At 39.7% G+C, this 22,079-nt stretch overlaps 1 protein-coding gene across 1 annotated transcript; it reads right to left on the bottom strand.

Annotated features, from left to right (window-relative positions):
- Positions 1–1,453: 1,453 nt before the first annotated feature.
- Positions 1,454–20,853, bottom strand: si:ch211-197l9.2 (protein SOGA1). Its single transcript, XM_036591587.1, has 10 exons — positions 20,641–20,853; positions 15,453–15,611; positions 10,867–10,935; positions 9,572–10,696; positions 9,306–9,416; positions 7,947–8,108; positions 7,195–7,431; positions 4,986–5,029; positions 2,436–3,855; positions 1,454–1,663 (listed from the first exon to the last, which is right to left on the bottom strand). Exons 1-10 carry the CDS (start codon positions 20,836–20,838, stop codon positions 1,511–1,513), a joined length of 3,678 nt encoding a protein of 1,225 aa, XP_036447480.1. The 5' UTR covers positions 20,839–20,853; the 3' UTR covers positions 1,454–1,510.
- Between the last annotated feature and the right edge of the window lie 1,226 nt (positions 20,854–22,079).

Here is a 22,079-nt window from a genome sequence, read left to right as displayed (position 1 = left end):
GGCTAAAACGACAAGTTAAGGAGGTTTCTGACCACTTAACCAGGACCTTCATTTAATTTTAGAATGTAGAAGGAAGTATTTGACTAAAAAAGCAAAGAAAACCTACCTGCATGTTTCCCTTTTTTCACAGCAAACGGGTTTTTGGCAGTAGGGTGCTAGCATTACTGCTACTGAGAGCTGATTGGTTGGCATTACTGCTGCTGAGTGCTGAGTGGTTGACATTACTGCTATGGAGTGCTGAGTGGTTGTTGAGCTAATCAGCTCATGAGTGAAGAGGTTTGCCCCTGTGATGAACCGAAACTCCTGTAACCGGAGTTCAAATATGCCTAAAATATAGCAGCGATGTTAAAATATTTTATGCTGTTCTGTGTTTTAGAAAATGAACGCGTTCTTCTACATTCAAAATGTTTGATCATTTATAAACTATGATTTTGCGCAAATGCTCCATATTAACCACAGACTGTATGATAATCCATTAATGTTGGACTCGCTTGGGAGCGCCCTCTAGTGTTTGACAAACCCTGAAGACTGAATTTTCCTCACGACACATTCTCAGGTGAAACACAGGCTTTTTTGTCTGAGACGGGGACCTCGTATCAAATGCAAACGTATGCAAAGTTATAGAGTGGTTTGCTTTATTGATCTGATGTATCATTACTTTTATTTCATTTCAAAAATAAACATTGTTAGCTCATAATACTAACATGTTGGTAGATCACAGTCAGTTCATTCACATACGTCCTGTTGCATGGTTAAATGGTCAGTAGAGGGCGTGATTGGCTGTACACAGCCATATAGAAATGGATGACCAGTGACCAGTCAATAGATGGTATGACTACACAGTTAATTCAATAGATAACCTAGTGTTAAATTTATCAGGCACATTTCTTTAAACTATATATAAATCTGGATACAGGGCACTGAGTTACAGCTCTGATCCCAGATCAGATTCCTCTCCGTTAATAACAGTTTTTGTAACAGTGACTGATTCCAGATCAGCACTCCTACTCCAAAACTGCTTTGTAAATACAGGCCCCGATCACTAATCACCCCCAGCGATGGCTTTTAAGGAGACAAAAACAAACCAGTGTGATATAGGATATTTATTTACATTCTATCATATTCATTTAAGACAATTTAACCATTAAGGCATCTAATAGTCTATATTAAATTATATAAACAGTATAAAAACATACATAAACTGGGCATACATTGGACTCCAAATATTATTTTAAAAATGTATCAACTTAATCCACTAAAGTTAAAGTTATATCTGTCAAGTAAAGAAATCCAACAACAGCCTTCATATTATACTGTGTGGGAGAAATATTTGTACAGTGGTGGAAAAAGGCAAAAAATCTGTCAGTCAACCATATCGTGTCATGTATCTGCCTTTTATCCCATTTAAACCTTTACAAAGTCTCTGCTCTAAGCTCATCTCCACCTCTCTAAAGAATCCTGTCAGCTGGTCTGGTGGTGGTGGCATCAGAATGCAGGGTGACTCCGCCTCTCACTGGGGAAGTGGATCTCCTTTCCCACCAGCTGCTGTGGGGCAGTCATGTGGACGGAGTTTGCAGTGGCCGTGGGCATGGCGAACGTTGGTGCGTGATGCTCGAGCAAAGCAGGAGGCCAGAGTTCTAGAGCTGCAGTCACAGGAGCCGTCCTACAACGGGGAAAGACTCAGTGTTAAAGCCAAACCAATCTTGAAAAGATCAAACTCTTGCAAAAAATGTTTCTAATATAAGGATTTATGCTGCTTTCAGGTACAGTTCTTTTAAAAGGGACCTTGTTGCAAAGTATGGCTTCGGATAGGAATCAGGAACCTAAATAAGACACCAAACACTATTTTTCACCTTATATTCGAAATGATAGCTCATGATTCTTCTTTGTTATGCGTAATACTCTTTCAACATATTTATGTGTTACCAGGGAGTAAATCTCTTGTAGCATTTAAAACAATTCTGACTCTAGGAAACAGTCAAATGTGTCATGACATCACAGGTTTTAATTAAATTCTTTTGAAAAGTGTAATAAATACACTGTCTGCTGTATTTACACAGGAATGGAGTAAGAGACAATTGTAACTAAAGATGGCACAACAGCACTTTTTCTTTTCTGGTACCGATATTGAAAGCTTGATTATCAGCCAATACCGATACCAATCCGATATTTTTTCTTTAAAGTAATGGTTCAAAAATACACAATTTTCACTTCTCCCAGTTGTAGTCAATCAACCAAGACACGTTTAGTTACATAAATTGGCTGCCTGCAGCTTCAGGCTAAAATTGTTATGGGATTGGATGAAATTCCTTGTTTTTTTCCCTCAGATGTCTGATCCAGTGTACTGATAGTACTGAATCGGTGCCATCTCTACTTCTATAATTCCAAAACTAATGCATTTACCACTTTCAGATGCATGTCTACATGCTACTCACCTCCAGAGTAACAGGACCAAGGCCTTTGTCCTTACTGAAGGGCGTCTTGTTGGCCTGGTTTTGACTCTGACCCTGTGTCTGGCCAGGCCCTGGCTCATCCTTTTGACCTGGTTTCATAAACCTGCGATTAACAATTTTGGTTACACTGTCGCTCCTGACCAGCGGCACAGCGGGAATCCGAGAAGGAGGCCCTTCTGTTTTCTTTAATCTTGCTGAACTGACGTGATCCCTACGTACCACTGGTGCTTTCTCTCCTCCTGGGCTGGGTTTCTCTCCGCGGCCACACACATTGCGAAAAAACTCTTGAACCAGGCCATACTTGTGGATTCTTGCAGATTTGCGGCCAGTGGGCTTATCGCTGCCTCCCCCAGACGCTGAGTTGGGTCTTGTGGTACTGGAGCGACCCCAGGCTGAGGAACCAGAAGGGGATTGAGAAAGGCTCCATAAACCACGCTCTTTAGAGGTCTCCAGCCTGGAGGAAACGGTCAGAGATGATGAGGAGGACAGGGTAGATGAGGTAAAGGAAGAAGAGGAGTTGGAAGAGTTGGAAGAAGAAGACGAGGAGGAAAAAGGGGAGGAGGCGGAGTGTCTTCGCTGGAGTTTGGGTGAGATAGAACAAGGAGGGAGCCTCTCTGAAGGCCCAGGCATCCTCTCCAGGGAAGCTGAGATCGGCTGGGTACGGCCAGATACAAATGAGGTGACCCTAGGTGACCAGTGTTTTCCTGCATATGCATTCCGAGGGCCCTCAGTCTGGAGGCCGACGCTGTTCATCTGTGGTTGGGTATGTGTTTGGGTTCCTGTGCTGATCACTGCCACTATATGGCTTCCTGAATCCCTTCCTCTCCTCCTTTCTGGAGTGCTGGGATGGGAAGACTGCAGCACACTAGCTGTCATTTCCTTCATGTCATCACTCATGTTGGCTGAAACCTCCAAAGCGAAAGGCAAGCAAGATGGAGATGAAATTCCATGAGGCTGGAAACCAGAAGAACTGGATCGAATGGCAGCAATGGGATCCCGCTCTATTGCACTGTGGCACTCTAGTGGCAGTGTACCAAGCCAGCTTTCATAGAGTGTGGCTGAATCTCCATTGATCTGTTGAGTTGAAGACAGGTGGCAGGTTTGTTCTTGCCTCTCCTGAAGCTCCTCGCACTCATCCTGATCTTCTATTGTCACAGCGCTTAGATGGATTCTGCGTGCTGATGGAGGGCTGTAGTATATCCTCAGCGCAGTTCTCTCTGGAGCTGTGTGGCTTTTCTGAGCTGCTTCCTGCTTTTGGTTCAGACCAGGGAAGCTGGGGGGCATGATGGGACAGTCCCAGGTCTTACATGGGTCTTCCCTGTCCATAAGAGCTGCCTCTCGACTGAGGTATAACCAGTTCTTGTTAGATATCCGTGCTGATTGGCCAGCTTTGAGATTTATCCTGTGAAGAAAACATTTTCTGTTTATTCTCATTGTAAGACCCACTCATGGATTCTGGACCCAATCTTGAGTCCCCTGACCAGTGTAACCGGCCCAGTTTTGTGCCTTAGTTGCAAAGGTAGAGGTTCATATGAATTCAGCATCCCTCAATCAGGCAAGGATGCACAGTGTCATTGATGCAAACACTGAAATATCACGAAATATCAAAAGCTATTTGACTCTAGAGCTTAAAGTATTTGTCTGAACCTGATAGGACCCAGCTGCCAACTTCAGACATCATTTTTCAAATATGTGTTGGGTTCTCATCAGGTCCAAATATCACATTCCGGTTCTCATAGCCGGCCTTGTATTGCCAGATATTTCTCTGCATTTCTCTCCTTACTTTATTCTTCCTACTACCATTCCCTTTTAATCTGGCACTCCTGTTGTTAACAGACCTTAGCACTGAGGTCCACAAGGCCAATGCTATGAGAAAATGGATATGAGGTAAATTAAATGTTAATCAATTTATCCAGTCCATTGTAGTGCTGCCAAAAGGATGTTTACATTTAATATGTTTGGCCAAAAATATATTTTTATGTTATACATAATATGTTCTATATACAGAAAGGGTTTTAGAATAAAACACAATGTGAGAGCAGTGCAATGCAGACTAAAAAACATTTGGGATGTTTTTGAGAGCTCTGCTTGATGAATAAATTTGTTAAAGCAGAATTTAAATTTAATGTTGGACTGCCGATTGTTTATTTGTGATTAATTTATAACTTTTATTTATTTATTTATTAGTGATGCAGCTATTACTGTAGCTACACGGTAATTTAACCTGCATTTTCATTATAAACATGAGGTTGTATTCAGTGCTTTGGCTGATGGGCTGATTCAGGTGCGTTTTATTCAGAATTTTAAATCTGGAGCAGTTTTGGGCTCAAAAACAAGTTTAGTCCTGACAAAAAATGTTGTCCGGTTAAACGTGAGTTAGGTACAAGCCTGTTCCATGTGCTTCTCATCTAAAAAAGGCATGATTTCAGAAATGTGCAAAGATACAAATATAAATTTTAGCCAATGAAGCCCATGTAGCTAAGAAGATTTAACATACTAAGTTAAATTTGAAATTATGGAGATAAAACTGACCTCTTGGTTTCTTCTTCTTTCTGTGGTGTCTTGAACCCATGGGACTGAAAGCAAATAAAAAACAGCAAATTGTCATGCTTTTTTTCTCAAACGAGCAGGTATCTAGAACCAATGTTTTTCAAGAATGGTTATATTAGAATGGAGAAATCAAAAATTGCTCAAATGTCAGAGAAAAACTTGAATATTTTGGGCATAGTGACAGCCTACAATATTAGTTTGTCTTAAGCAGTGTAGACACAGTACTAGGAGGAAAATGCCTGTCTTATTTAGGTAAAGTATGTCAGAGCGAGGGATTACAGTCAGTAGAGTATGCAGGAATGGGAGCAGAAACATTTTGCAGATCAAGAAAACTACTTGGATAAATTCCGAAGTCGTAGGCCTTATTTAACCCCAACACAAGTCCTGCATACAGCCGTATGTTCAAATAATGCATTTGAAAGATTTTGCGTGTGAATGTCTCAGTCTTTATAATGTCCTGTCATGTTTTCCATCCTTAGTATAATTCAGTCACTTTCTGATTTACCTATTAAGTCTCTGTAGTGCTGTCTCTGGTCAGTGTGCTCTGACTAAGCCCACTCTGAATCCAAAGTCCTGATTGCAGCTGATGTCTGCGCTTGCCCTACTGTACCACAGTCCCAACAGGGGATTAGCCTAAATTCCACCCTCACACATACTTGCCTAACCCTCGTTTCCTGAGCAACAGTTTGAAACATGGCCAATCGCTGAGTATTATGCTGTTAATACATAATAATCACTAGTATTAAATATGTAAGTAGCATTTGTAGCACAACTACAAGTTCAGTAATAAGTCATGTTGACAGTTGTTTTGAATTCAGTTCTGTGCGGATAAAAAAGGACAAGGTCACAAAAGTGACTAAAAGTTTAGAAGGGAAAACAAGAATGTGAGATATACGGCAAGACAAATCTTCTCACAGTGTGGATCTTTCTGGTTATGTGATGTTTAATGTATAACTGTAAAAGGAACAGCTCTCATTCTAAAAGTTCTGAGACAAGTTCGAAGTAAAACATGACTGCACACATCAGTTGAATTTTCAAAATTTCTGCATAATTCAATCATTGAAATGTAAACAAAGTCGTTCAGAGTGGTTTGATGTGAAAAGATGCAATGCAGAAAAAAAAACAACTCCAATTTCTTTACAGTGGTGGTGCTAGAAACCAGAGATTACATAGTTTACAACATAAATATAGCCATTTTATTTGATATCCAAAACCCCCAGTGAACCTAGATGTGTCTTCTTTTTATCTGTAATATTGATGATAATATTGGTAAATTTGGAAAAATCTGCCTCACAATACCCTGCATATACCTCTCCACCATGACTGGATTTGAAAAAATATCTCACAACTATTATAAATGTCTTTGGCATCAGGCAGCATAAGCATTTTGTGTAATAGCTTTCTGTGACAGCTTTTAGAGCCATTTAAATCTTCAGACATCTGGTTCCTATCACCACTACTGTGAACAATTCTGACTTCTCTAGAATGGAGCTTTTCACAGCAAGCCAGTCTGAACGATTTTTTTTATATCTTAACCATTTAATTATACAGAAAAAGTGAAAAATCAGTAAATTCCAATTAAAAGCCTTTGCTTTTTGCAATATTTTTTTTACCATTATATTGGTTGGTAACCTGCAGTTAATGAACTACATTACTTGATGGAAGAATGTACATTCTTATAAATGATGGTTCTTCAACGGATCTTTAGTAAAGAATTGGTTTTATATAGAACCAGGAACTCTTTAAGAACCCTTTGTATGATTAAAGAATTCTTTGCATCAATAAAGCATTCTTCAGATTGATGTAGAATGTGCTATAGATGGTTCTATAGAAAACTTTTTTGAAGAGGGCTCTATATAACATCAAAAGGGTTCTTCCTTTATTTCGATGTCAAGCCTGTAACAATAGAACTTTTTGGTGTTATATAGAACCCTTTTCAAAAAGGTTCTATATAGAACCATAGAAAACACACTCTCCATCAATCTGAAGAACCTTTAATGATGCAAAGAATCCTTTAATTATGCAAAGCGTTCTTTGTGTTTATGGTTCTGCACAAAACAATTTTTTTTGCTAAAGAACCCTTAAAGAACTGTCTTTTTTAAGTGTGTATATTTTTATTTTGATATATTTAATTGTGTTAATTACTATTATTATTACTTAAATAATTTAGTGGACATTGGACATCACTTACCTGGGCGGTCTTGTTTTGCTTATCCCAGTCCAGACGAGCCTGGCTCAAGTGTTTTAGAAGCTCCTTCCTCTCACAATTCCAGTTACGCTCACACACCTTAAGTTGTCGTGTCAAATCCATGACTGCAGCATAAGACTCAGCTAAAAGATGCTGAAGCTTCTCAACATGATCTTTCTGCAATGCCATCTTCAGGTCAGGAGAACCCTTTGCTCCTACTCTTCCAGATGTACCCTCCAGCTGTGTGCACAGACAAAAGCTTCAGTTATACTACTGATTAGACTTTATCCTTGGTTTATACCATGGATTCAGTCTAGCATTCCTTCAAAAGCAAAGAATGTGCACATGAGTGTAAAATAATTCTTAAGAGATTCTGCTGTTATGATATCTTCTTTAGTTTCCATGAATCTGTGCCGTTAGCTTTCCCTATCAGCACAACCTAACACAACCATAACCAACAACATAGATTCAAGATCTATCAGGAAGCCCAGCCCTGTTCACCACAGCTACATTCATAGAGGCTTAGCTGCCCATTTTAAATAAACATGTGTCATTGTAGCTCTTATGAGGTTTAAAAAAACCTCTCAGTTGGGGTAAAGCCAGACTAAATACATGAAGCAAGGAACTGCAGTGGAAAGTGAAGTTTGGATGCTTTTTGCCAGTCTATTATAAAAAGTTGTCAAGAAAGCAGTGATGCAAAAAATCCTTTCAGGGACCCTTAGCATATGTGATGTGTTCATTTGCTGGTTTCTCACCCTGCTTACGAGGCTCTTGAGTTCTGTACACTCCACTATCCATGCTGCTTTAGCTTGTGCAAACTGCTGTGCAATGCGCTGGCCAGCCCAGTACTCCTCCTGCAACTCGAAGCCTAAATCCTGCAGCGCAGCCCTCAGATCTGAGAGGAGAGCGCTGGTCACCTGTGGAGATGAGACAACACCCGGTGTATTAAAAGCACTGACTACAGTAACGATATCATGTATCAGTACTAGAGATGCAAAATCTGAATCAGCGAAGATCGAAATCTGCAGATTTTTGCTCCAAACACGCAGTCGGGAATTTATTGTTTTGATTTTGGCAGATCTTCGTAGCGATTTTATGACGTAAATGACGTAAATATCAGCCTGCCAAGTGCACTCCCATGTATTTGAATGCTATTGCTACACCTGTTCCAAAATATTGTGCTGTTATTAGGTATGAATAATTGTGCTAAAAACAGTTCCCTATATACGTTTAATTCAGCATTTTAATTGACTCATGTAGGCAACGAAATTTTCATTTACAAACTTAAAATGTCAGTTTGGCCAATTAAAGAGCACAGAATATTGTTTATATCGCAACTTAGGCTAAAGTACTGAAAATGTGCTAGTGCAGGGGGGCCAACTGGGAGGCCAAAGTGCAATGTTTGTGGAGGGCTGAGGGTTAAAACCCAAGACAACGCATCCCTAATCAGTACATTATACATCCCTACATATCATACATTTTCTTGTATTTTATTTTTTCCCTTAATGTCCACTTATAACATTTGTGTGGTTTTATGTAGCAAAAATGGTACATAATTAATTTTTACATGATCATTTTCCAACCTATATATATATATGGTATAAAGGGTATATATATATGGGGGATAGGCTCCCCCCGCAACCCAGAAGAATAAGTGGCTTAGAAAATGTTTTAAAAAAACACTCAAAAGGGGTGAAATTGCACATTCACACTGCTTTATTGTGAATGTAGGGTGCTAAACTGCTGTAGGCTGAATAGGATATATGGGAATGTGTTGGTTCTCATAGCAAATTCAAAATTAATTTTAAATGGACTGTTTTCACAGCTTAGGTCCTATATAATGACAATGGACTGGGTAGTGAATGGTGCATTTTAAACTTCAACAACGCTTAAAATTACTTCAAACTCCTTCATTTCAAACATTTTTTGGAAATTTGTTTTTCTATTATATGAGCCCCACAATACATCCCTACATCATTAGTATATTAGTACAGCCCTAATCAGTTATTTATATCATTCAGCTACAGTGAAAACATTTATTTCACCGCAACACCAAGCTTATCCATTATGGTGTGGGAATGGTGGTCCCACTCATTCCCCATACTTGTTCATACCTGTCTGTTGCACTTTTCATGAGGGTTATTCTCTACAGATGAGGTGCAGATTTTGCTGGATTCCTGTAACTCTGCTTCCATTTGAAGATAAAGATCTTTGTGAAAGTCCATCTGGAAATAATAAGTTACAGTTAATTAGAAAAGTAGATAATCTCAATAGATCTGTCTTCATCATTTATCTATTGTTCAGATTTCTATGCACATCACTTTCGGAACGCAGCTCTCTCTTTAGAATAGTACAAGAAAAACAATCTTAATGGCTTTACCTCAAACAGGCTCTTGCTCTCTCCAGTGGGTCTCTCCCCTTGACGCCATTGCTGGAGGAACCAGCGTAGTTGCAGTGTGAGCAGCTCCATACTGTCCTGGTCACAGGTGTGTCCCTGGCTGCTGCTTGAATGGCAGTCATCAGTAGGACTTTTCTGTGATTCTTGTTTGTCTGTCTCCAGCACCTTTTCTGTATTTGTATCGTCACCAGTTTCTGAAATCAAGCATTTTGATTCATGTTCAGTGGGTGCTGAACTCACGAGAACTTCTAATCTTGCAACTAGGGCACATAACTGGGCCTGTAGCACCTCTAATCCACTGGTTAGAGGGCTTAACATGGGGTCCAGAAGCCATGGGTGGGCCCTCCACTCAACTTCTTTTTTGCTGAGGTAAGGGGTGTCAGAGATTAAGTTATGGTTAGATGTTGGTGCGAGTCCATTTTTTGTTTGGCCTGTTAGCAATTGGATGGTTGACGTAACTAGCATAGCTTGATCACGGATTGCAAGGAGGACCTCTAAGTCCTTCAGGCTGACACTGCAGTCTGACTCAGACCGGGCTTGTTTAGCACACTCTGTATTTTCAGCAGACTTCTCTTGGTCTTCGAGTGGGTCCCTTTCTCCACCTACTGGCCCCTCTCTGAGGATCTGGCTTAGTGGACGGTCCTCTGATCCATTTGTCTCCTCAAACCTTGGATGTCCACTACACACCATTTCATCGGCATTCACTCCTACTCCCACACAGACAGACATAGCCAGACGCTCCCCTCCTCCTTCCATCACTTCATCTTCATCCTCTTGGCCACCTCCAGCTCTTTCCCGCATTTCACTCATCTCCGCCCGCAGCCCCCGGTTCTCCACCTCCAGCTCCACGATCCGCCGGCTAAGCAGCGTGGCCTCTTCTTCCACCAGTCGCAGATGAACTTTGACTTCTGCTTCGCGGGTGTGGGCGGAGGTAGTGGTGCCTGCAGCAGCCTGAGACGAATCCACGTCACCGTAAAGCAGCCTGTACTTGGCTAACTCCTCTCGCATGCTCTCGCACTCCACAGCCATCTTGGTCAGCTTCTTGCACATGAGTGCTGACTCTTCTTTAGCGAAATGGAGCTGGCATTTCAGATCTGCACTGTCTTCCTATTAAGCACAGACATTTTTATACGATCTGTTCAAGCAAGTAGATAGGAAATACTGTAATTTGAGAAATTTGACTTTACAAGGACATTTGTTCTTTGAAAGCTGACATGAATAGCAAATTCATCAGTACAATCATGAAATGTAGTTTTAATAAAAAACTCTGTTTTCACCTGTGGAGAGAGCCTCTTTTCATTCTTGCTGGCTGTTGATCTCAAACTCGATCTCCTCTTAAGAGAATTCTGTGGACACACCAATAGTATCGATGTGTAATTGGAATTTATTTATTATTCATTCATTATTCATATTAATTCATTTATTTTTAAAAGTTGAGTTATTTGCATTTCTTTTCAATACATAGTCCCATTTTGTTAAGTACAGTTAGTAGGCACACTAGGGCTGCACAATATGGACCTAAAATGTGTGCCTTTAACTGAATGTGCCACAAATGCAGACTTTTTTTTGCTGTGTAAACAGAAATCTAACTAACCTCTCCTTTAAGCAAATAGCAAATAAATACACAAAAGCACCATTTACCCTTAAAAAATACTTAGACCAGCTTACATCACACATTTTATACAATCTATTCAAGCAAGTAGATAAGAAATAATGTAATGACCTTAAAAAGCCAAGCATATTTTTGTGCACTGTAAGGTTGAATATGGACACAGTGTCATTGATGTGCAGCACTGCTGTAGACTGTGAAACGTTAGTGAGTTCCATGAGATACTTTAGTCTAAAACACTCAGGATTCCCTGAACAGCCTTTTCTATTCGTGTTTGCAGTCAGGCTACAAACAAAAATAAATGTGAATATTTTTATTTTCTTTATAGACAAACAAAAATGAATAAATATATGTTTCATTCCTTAAAAAGCTCCTAATGATTTTGCAGATGTTGTGACATGTCGTGGCCAATACTGTTCCATGCAGTCTATGCATTTAACACTGAGAGTGAGAATGATCATCATGTTTGAAACATTTTAATAGGGCAGTAGTTCAGGATGAGCTCTGCACAATATGTGCTGTTTAGACAAATGACTAAGTTACTTGCTCTCCATGTGGAAGACCAGTGTCAAGTCCATCAGGGAGGCACTTGTTGCGCTTCTAATGCTTTCCTGACAATCTAATTCTGTCCTTTTTGCGATACACATCTGAGGTAATTTGATCCATTCTGTCATCATGATGGGCTTATCGTGGAAACTCATATCACAATAGCATTAAAAATACAATTTATCGTGCAGCCCTAACGCACATATTGTGCATACAATACTCAGTCACTCTATCACAGTCCTGGCCCAAAGCCCTGTATCCAATACTACAGGCAAAGTATGCCTGCTGCTCTGAGTATGAGAGGAATGCCAGCTAGTGTCAGTCTCTCTGTCTGCTGCTCTGTTTGATTACTAGCCAGGGTTGAAGCAGCACCTACAAGCACAAACGGCCCTGGCTGTGACATTCCCAGTGGACATAAAATATAAAAATAACACCACTGACCCAAACTCAACTCAGTAATAAATATTTATAACAGTACTACACAGTTCCTCCTGACAGATCCTGATACTGCATTTAAAATGAGAGTTAAAAAGCTACATCCGACATTTTTTATATTAGGTTTATTTACTAAAAACTTTCATAACTGATTTGATTTTCTTGTTAATTTGCCAACTTCTATCTACCCCTTTGAATTTAACAGGTTTTCTTACTGTGCGTTTAAGACGGATATGTGAGTCAACATATTGTGAGTCATTTAAAAAACAGTGCAACGAAAATAGTTGATGTCAAAATTTGACGCAGGATTCTCTCATGGTGAACTTTTATGTTGAATGTTAGAAGAAGATACTGGAAAGTTGACACTGTACAATATTTATTTTATGCTAACTATGATAGATGAAGATATTTCTTTGTTCTTTGTTACATCTACAAACCAACATGAGCTCAGGGGATGAGCACATCATCCACTGAACAGAAAAGGATTTACCTCACAGAAGATGACCACTGACGTTACATGGTTAGCTCTGGCATTAGCTAGTGATTTAATCCACTGTGGATGAAAGAGCAGCCTTTCATTTTTAAATGTTTGCAGTAGTTTTATGGACTTTTCTGCCTGTTACAACATCTTTCTTTGTGCTACTCACTTTGTTTAGTAAAAGTAACTGTAGAACTCTGTTGCTCTGTTATTTAGAGAAACAGCTGACAAATTTACATTACATCAATTCTCTGCAATATGATTCTGGCCTAGTAAATATTTGGCTATGATTCATGCATTTTCTGTATTCGGCATCAGGCCCATATCAGGAACTCGTGTCTAAGCCAGTTTTCTCTAAGACAGAAATTAATGGCGTTTTCAAAAATCACTTCTGTCCACATCCTGTTGTAAACTAAAATGAAAGATGATACATTTTGTCTTGTGTACCTTTTTCACTGGATCCTCTGAATTACGAGGTTGTTAAGCAGTCAAAATATGAATAATATTGCTAAAAGCAAGCTAACGCTTCTGCACACTGAAATGAAAGTAAGTCTACTATTCAACTGTTATATACCAACACCAGCACAACTTCAGAGATCTCTACTGCTACACAGGCAAGTGTCAACTTTTTATGCCAGATTAGTCAAATGTATGCTGCACACTTGCAAACATCTGCACATCCGAGTTTAAATGTAATGCGTCAACTTTTGACAGCATCAACTATTTCCACTACACCAGTATGAAATAATTCCTATAGCTTCAATATTGGCTGAAAGGGCAGATGCATGTAAGGGCTGTTTTTGTAGGTTACATTTAATATATTGACTGTATGGACATACTACACCTAACTAACTTTTATTTTAAAAAAAGCATGATAAAGTATCCTTTCCATGATGTGGGCCCTGAATTCACAGAATAACCTGATTCAGCAATAACTAGTTCAATCTTCAATGAACTACAGCCACGCCTACATCTTGCGGGTGGTTTTATTGATTATGTCTCTGAGTTTAGTGTAGAGCTGGATAATCTGGTTGTGAGTGATTTGCTCTGTTCATGGGGATCAGAGCAGGGCAGCAGCTGTTGGAGATGAGCAAGCTGAGCTGAGCTGCAGCTATCCGCCTTTAAGCACCGAATCCTGGATTAAACTGACCGCTTGCCGTGGGGCAGCGCCGTTACTAAAGCAGAGCCAGGGCTCCTGGCCTCCGAGGCCAATGAGGAGTGAATTATTAGTGAAGTTAATAGTTATGTTGGGCCGATCATTTCTTTTTGACGAACTTGCATGAGGTGATGAGAAGAAATGCAGATGTCTTAAGCCTTTTTTTATCTTTAGAATAACATTAATACGCAGAAGGTAAAGGCATGACCCACATTTAGCCACATGCTAGATACCATACAACCAGTGGTGGACAGACAAGGACCTCCTCTGTAGATTTATTTATAGAGCATTGCACAGCTTCAGTCACCATCATTTGCTCTCTCCCCTTTTTTCTCTCCTTCTTTCTCTCTCTATCATCTCTCTCTTTCCTTCCCTGCACCCACAGGCGAGAATGACAGCTGTGCCTTGAATTCTACCCCTCAGATCTTATACTGCTGTGCTTTGCCCAAACAGTCAGCTGTTGGTCACGCCCATCATGCACATAGCTGGGGTCAAGGTCAGGCTGAAACCCAAACCCACTGAGAGAAGAGGAGACTGGGTCACTAAAGGACACAAACTTTAGGGGGATAAGTATAAAAACCTGACCATTCACTCGGTTAAAATGGACGCTGTTGATGTAATTTTCAGATACAGATCAATATGAAAATGTTTTAACTGATAACATTACTGGTTTTAAAGAGTTAAAATCTCTGATAACCAATAAACAACTCTGATAGAGATATGACAACAATAGTAGATAAAGTTTTGACTGAGTTCACCTTGTTTCATCTGCTTCAGGAAGGGACCTGAAGCACAACCCATGTTAAAAAATATTCTTCTGCATATTGCGTGCAATTACACATTGTCACCAGAGAGGTCTCCACATCTCCATAACTTACATAGTGTCACTTTAAATAATATAAATATTCAAATGCATCCCAGCATGGCTTTTTTTGGAATCTGTTAAATAACTCTTCCTTTCTTTATTTTTCATCAGTTCCTTTATTTTCCTTATTTTACATCATACCTGTAATAAAACATGAACAGCTAAATTAGCAGTCTCTAAAGAGTGATTAAAGCAAATGTGGCCAATAAATCCTCAGATATATATTTGATCTTCCTCATTTAAAGGTGTGTGTTCATTTTATTATAAAGGAAACAACTTCAAAGCAATTTCAGTGCTTTACTAGTCAGATTTTTTAAGTTGGTGATAAATCTGTGACACCAAAACATACAATTTTATCAGCCAACCCATATATAGTCAGTAAGACATTAATATAAATCACTGTATAGTTTAAAATTGCAATTAATTTTGATTGGAGCAGAAGATCACAGCGTCAACTGACATTCAGTTATGTTCAGTACAGAGTTTGCTGTGAAAGAGAATGGTGAAGTTAAGTGTTGAGACATTTTAAACAAACTGATGAAAAAGTAGAATGCACATTTTGCAAGTGGAAACTGTCTTACCACAGTTACACTGAACAGTTACACTTAGTCATGCTAAAATGACATTTAACTATTCGAATACTGATAAAATTACTAGACCATTTTTGTTTGCAATCACTGTCAATATTGAAAACGCCCATCCAAGTGGATGTACTGTCAGAACTGTGTGTTCATGTAGGAAACCAGTTAAGATGCTGTATCGCTGTGTCTGTACCTCTCTAGATTTGTCTATCTCTGTCTGCAGGACCTGCTTGGCCACCTCCAGATCCTGCAGCCGCTCCCGCAGCTCCTCATTCTCCCACTCCAACCGAGAGCTCTTCTTCTGCATGGCCTCCAACTCACTGTGCAGCCGAAGGGACACGCTTTTTGCTACCTGAAAGACGGTATTTGTGTATAATCAGATAAACAACATAAGTCGCCCATCAGCACTCCTCTGGGAAAAGAAGACTTGAACGGGCTTTATTTAAAACAGTGCTCAATTATACAGCATTTATGATATTAAAAAATGTCCAATGGCAATATCCAGGGGTTCAGGGTGCATGTGACTATATCATGATATTAATCACAGGATTCTGTTTTCCTTTTCCTAGTTGCTGTTTTAAGGACAGAAAATTAAAAGTAATTCCAATGATTTTCAAAATTTCTGTATGATTCATTGAAATGTAAACAAAGCCAGCCAGTCTGGACTGGAATGTTATGGAACCATATCTGTTCCATCAGATGGACAACTAAAAATGCTTCAAAAATTGCTTTTAATGGTGATTTTGAGTATTCAATAACTCATTTGGCAACATCACCAAGTATTCAAAACCTACATGCTTTTGTTATGAGCATGCTTTTCTTATTGCTGTAGATAAGCGCAATTTCTAAGGGTTAAGAAGACGTCTGGGTCTTATTATTGCATGCAGAAAACAGCACTTTGTTCCACCAGTGATAAAGAGAAGGATTAAGACATGTGGGAGGACAGAGTAAGTGATGCATTTGAAAGGTCAAGCTGCAGGAATCACCTTGGTGGTGTTTGAGGACAGAAGGACCTTAGAGAGAGCTCTAGTGTGCTGGATATTCTCTCCACACCCACACACACACACACACACACACACACACATACACTGTCCCAGTTTATACAAAACAGACTGAGAGTATCTATTTCTCCCACATGCCTCTAAAATAGACTGGTCATGGGTATGCCCCCAGCGAACAAAGACAGCTGTCGCAAGACTTCCTTCACTGATGCTGCTGGCCACAGTCCTTGACATATATATACTCTAGCACTTCCTCACATTTATTCTCCTACATACAGATTTCTGCAAGTAACACATCCCCCTTTAGTCATACAACTGTAGGGGTGTAACAATTTTTGATTCTGGGGTCAAGATTCGATTTGATATTTTTTCGATTTTCAGTATCACTCTGGCCAATTAAAAAAAAAAAAGCCACTGGAAAGTTTCCAGTTTAAAGACTAGAAAACCCCTTCTGATGATGCATCTTGAAGGTGGAGGAACGTTTAAATAACTACAACCACTTTATGGTGAAGTTGGGCTGTTTTTCCCCCATGAGCTGGAGGATGAAGAATGAAGGTTAGGAGGCAGAATATCTTACTGCAGCCAAAACTGTCTTCAAATCATCATTACAATGGAGAGCTGAAGATTGCTACCTGGCTAACCAGATACCTTATCTCAGTAGGGGTGCAACGATTATTCGACTTAGTCGACTAAAATCGACGACCAAATTAGTTGGCAACTATTTTAGTAGTCGATTAGTTGGTGACGTCATTACGCGTCTTTCTCACGCTCACTAGAAACGTTTTGGCATTACCGCTTACTGGAGACTTAATAATAGAGCGATGTCAGCCTCAAGAACAAAATCCTCTAATGTGTGAAAGCATTACGCCAAACTCAGAAAAAAGGTTGTCAGTTGTGCTATTTGTAAAGCTGATGTTAGCTGGCTATGGGAGCACATCCTCCACGATGGAGCATCTCAAGAGGAAACTTGTCGGAAGAAGATTCAGCTCGGCAAGATACGCCGCGTCCCAAATCGCATACTGGCACACTAAATAGTGTGTAAAAATAGCGCATATACCACTAGAAGTGCACTCATTAGTGTAGTGTGTTAAGCACAGGAGTGTGTGGTTCGGGACGCGGCGATAGTTGTGCTAGTGAGCTAGTTAGCTAATGTTAATGCTAAAAGCCGCCCTATTTCATGTTGTGAGCTGAGCTGGAACATTTGTATTTCGAAATGCAGGTTCTCTGGAATTGTTAACAGAGTTGGAACAGAGGAGCAAGTAACTATTATTCACAGCGACTCTTGTTGACTTTCCAGATAACGTTTACATTTTTAAACACTGCACCGTCGTCTTAGCGTCGAGGCCACCGGTGCGGTCAGATTCGGTGAACACAGGAGAGCGACTGCAGTTTTCTGTTCACCACGAACGCTTGGCTCCACTCGCTAACAGTTTAGGGAGGTAGCTTAGTTCTCCGTGAACACACGGGGTAGCTGGACAAAGGGTTACCGCTGAGTTTACACAGACAGCAGAATGCACAGAGCACAGACTGCACTATTTAAATTTAGATTTTTTAAAATTTATTTATTTGATTAAAGAAAAACTTATTTAGTTTGTTATGTTTTATTGCTGCTACTTTGCACATCCTTGGTTATAAATTTTGACAGGAAAAATATATTGAAGTTTTTTTTTATCTTTTGTATCAGCAACCTCAAGCTAAATTTAAAAGCTAAAAACTGCATAAAAATTATTTGATAATGTAGTGGTTCATAATCCGAATAATCGATTATTCGCTTCAGTAATCGATAGATAATTCAACTATGAAATTAGTTGTTTGTTGCAGCCCTACTCAGTACAGCTTCTTTTCTCTGGCTGAGAAGGTTAAAAACCTGCCTCTGTGTCCATTTTGTGCCCAATAAAGACAGAATTGCTATTTTCTTTGCAATTCGATAACCTAGGAGAGCTACACTAATTTGATGTATTTATTAGCCTATAGCTCAGTGGCTAGGTTAGCAGGCAACAGCTGGCATGTGTTAAAAAGTCTTGATTCTATAAAGCTCTCATTATATAATACACAGGGCCTAGTTTCCCCAAATCAACTTAGAGTTAAGGTCGTCTTAAACTGGTAGAGAGAGTGTTCAGTGTGATGCTTGCTCTACCATTTAAGAATCGTCTTTGCGCTAAGTTGCTTTTAGGAAACCCAGCCCAGATTGTTTCAACTCGGAACAATGCAGATTTTATTTGTAAGATTGCAAAGTCACATGTCCTAAACTTATAAAAAAAGGAGTGCTACCGAGCTATAAACAGTACAAAAATAGACAAGATGCTCCTAGATGCCTAGCTTTAATCATTGAGAGTGGTTTCTCCAAAAGACAGTAAATGAGAGACCCTCAGAAAAGAAAGAGAGACTATCAATGATACAATTTCAATACACTATTTTGAACATTCATTTTTCCAGTACCACACTGAAATCGTAACATCCTTATAAAACTGTCTTAACAAACTTAAACATAGTCATGCTTAATTTTCAGAACAAAACAGAACCAGGAGTCATGGATTTATGCTTACAAAGGATAAACAAGAGCTCAGGGAATTGTTGCATAGCATGGGGCAATGTTCAAGGGAAGCACACATTGATGTGGGCTACCCCTGCTGTGTTGATTGGCTTTTAATGGCAATAACGTTCCTGCACAGCTCTCTTCCCCTGATTGGCTGATGAGTTTAAACCAAAAAATGCTTGTGTTGTGAGTGGTCTGCCACAAAACAGCAGCTGGCAAGCACAGCACTCAGGATTTTTTCCCTCCATTTTACCGTAAAAGATAATTGGACCACCTCCAAAACAGAAAGCGTCTCACTATACACACATAGTCATGAAATCTCCAGCAAGTCTGTATAAACTCCAGTGCCCTCTCTTTATAAACTCCTTGACTAAAACCTCTGAAATGTTATCGCAGCCACGGTCTTTAGTAAGGGTTTTAGTAGTGCGGTTTGGAGCCTGAGAAGGTATCAAAACGAGACACAGTTGCACAACACAAAGTGAGATTATTCTGAATCACAGAATGTTGATTCATATATTGTGGCTCAGAGTCACACTTAGCTGGTCCAGTGTTGTGTAATCTGAACACACATCCTGGACTAATGAGGGACGTGGACGGCATCCTTCAAAGTGTTTCTTTACAAACACCAGTTTGTGAGGAACAGTCAGTCATCAAATTGCTAGTTAATGTAAGGGGAAAACCTGTAAGGGGAGTGACTTAATAACACAATGAAGGTAAATGGCACAATGAAAAGAAATGGTTGATCTTTCCCATAAATGACACTGAACATCATGACTCATGAATATATACACTCTTATAAACAAAAATTCCTAAATGGTTCTTGACTTGGATGTAGGCTTCTAGGAAACACCTTGAATTGGTAAGGACCCTATATTTTATGTGGAGGTTCTTTAAAATTTAAATTTCTTTATAAGCTCATACTCTGACATCTTCTTTAAAGAACCATCCTCTGAAAGGTTCCTTTGGGAACCAAAAGTGGTTAATCTTTGGCATCTCTCCAAAGAAACCTCGTTGGCACTAACAGTACTGTACAAATGAAAGAGACCATCCTTCATTCATTTACTTTTCAGTGCCGTTAAGTGCATGTTTTTCGTTTTTCTGGAGATCTTTATCTTCATCGTCAGATAAACCATACTTTCATCTTTGAGAGATAAAAAACTCAAGCCTCCACTCTTGCTACAGACTTGAATAAATCCACTGATATTTCTGTACATCCTTTCACTGTGAGAACACTTAATGCTATGGGTCTGAAAGGATGTGTAGCTGTCAAGAAGCCCTTACTGACAAAAGGAGAAAGAAGAAAATTTGCAAATCAGGGAAGCTGTTGGTCTTCTTAGAACAATGGACTGGCCACCCCAAAGGCCAGACCTGAATATCACCGCATTTCTGAGACTGCTTGGACTATGAGAAGCAGAACGTGCGACCAACTCCTAAGACAGAACTTTGGAAGTGTGAAAAATGATTGCTGCAGATTTCTTTGAAAATCTGAAAGCAAGTTTCCCAAATAGAATGGAAGCAGTAATGAAGGTAAAGGGTGGACACAATATATACTGAAAAATTCTATATTATATTTGGTTGTTGAGATTTCTATGTATAATTTTCTGTTAAATATATGTTTTCTGCTTTTTTTTCCTGAAGCTGAAAAATGAATAAATGAATGCCCATTTTGACTGGAAGTCAAATAAATGAAGGTGGTCTATGGCTTTTGCACTGTACTCATTTTTAAGAATATACAGTTCGCATGCTGGCCCACAAACATGCTTGCAAGAACCATATTATATTTAAGTTATTTTTTTTTTTTATGTAAGTCATCACCATTAACATCCAAAACAGTAGCCACTAACCCTGACATCGTGCTCCAGAGTGCGGATAAGTTCCCCGTCCACATGGCCGGTCTGAGCGACTCGCAGGCTGCGTCTCTCAGCCTTGCGGAGTCGGTACTGCAGGATGCGGCAGTTTTTGTTGGCCTGGTCCAGCTGCTGCCTGAGCTCCTGCAGCTGGTACACATCCTCCTCCATGTATATGTCCCTCATCTCCAGCATCTCAGAGCGCAGCTCCTCCATCTCATTCTGAATGAACAGCAACACAACGCTACTGGAGTCACCATGGCCACAGCACTGACACAGTGTGCATCACATCACAACCAAAACACTCATTCTAACATCTTGTCCTATAGGACCAAACAGTATTCATTATAACATGCACCTATTATATTTTTTTACCATCTGTACTGAAATAAAATGAAATTGTGAAATGGTCTCAATACTGGAGACAGCAAACCTTTTCCATTTATTTGAACTTCGTCAACATTTCATGAGCTGATAGAGGGTATTTTTATTAGAAATGACCCACAATTAGATATGATTTATTTGAACCAAAGAGACAGAATAAAGGGCAGTAACCAAAGGCTCAACTAAAAGCTCAAAAGAAAGACAGTAGTGAGGGGAGGACTACAGGCTACAGGCTTACTAAGGTGCAGTTAAGTACTGGTATGTTAAAGCAGAGCTGTGTGCCAAGCCTGAGCTGCTGGTGTTGCCTTTCTTCCATTCAAACCATTTGGTCTCAGTATTATTTGCTTGGCCTCTTTCTTGTCCTAACCTATCTGTTGCGTCAGTGACAATAAGGGATGACACCAGGTATTTAGCGAAAGTATTACAGGTTCGCTAAGAAGAAGCTAAACCCTAAATCCTTTTGCAACATGTCACGTTTACTTCTGCTCTCTTGCACTGTAGCATGGTCAACATACATACATACATACATAAATGAATGAATGAATGAATGGATGTCAAATAACACGCTGCAAACACTGCAATAAATGAGAAGACCCACTCTTCAATAGAAACCCAACTAGTGACTGCATATTTGAGACCGTCATGCAACTATCCAGTGGCCCAGTGTGGGCTGCCTAATGATGTGGGGCCAATGCCACACCAATGATCAAATCTCTTTCAGCCCAGTGTTGGCTCCCCACAACAGGCCAATGACATGGAACCTGTGCCACACCAATGGGGATGCTGGCTGACATTAATGGGTCATTTTGTGGGGCAAGGCCCCACCAATGAGACAGTACGCGCATCTAAATCCAGTATTTTGTTCATGAATCTATATTGGCGAATCAGCAAAAAAAACCCCAACTAAATAGTAACAAGAATTAAAAGCTACATAGATTAACATAGCGCTGTTGTCGGAAGAAAATCTTGTATCTCCAAAATGATAACTTTACAAGAGAAGGAAAAAAGCTGCTTTACTTTTAATGAAGGTCAATGGAACCAGACTTTTTTCC

Source organism: Colossoma macropomum, unplaced genomic scaffold (assembly GCF_904425465.1).
Source record: "Colossoma macropomum unplaced genomic scaffold, Colossoma_macropomum, whole genome shotgun sequence".
In the NCBI taxonomy this organism is placed as follows: Eukaryota; Metazoa; Chordata; class Actinopteri; order Characiformes; family Serrasalmidae; genus Colossoma; species Colossoma macropomum.
Note: the sequence above shows the minus strand (reverse complement) of the source record. Positions and strands in the feature narration are given on the sequence as shown.

Coding starts and splice junctions, on each gene's coding strand:
- si:ch211-197l9.2 (XM_036591587.1), bottom strand. CDS start 20,838: ATGCTGGAGATGAGGGACATATACATGGAGGAGGATGTGTACCAGCTG. Junction 10,936..15,452: donor AGATAGACAAATCTAGAGAG/GTACAGACACAG, acceptor GTGTGTCCACAG/AATTCTCTTAAGAGGAGATC. Junction 8,109..9,305: donor ATGAAAAGTGCAACAGACAG/GTATGAACAAGT, acceptor TCATCTCCACAG/GTGACCAGCGCTCTCCTCTC.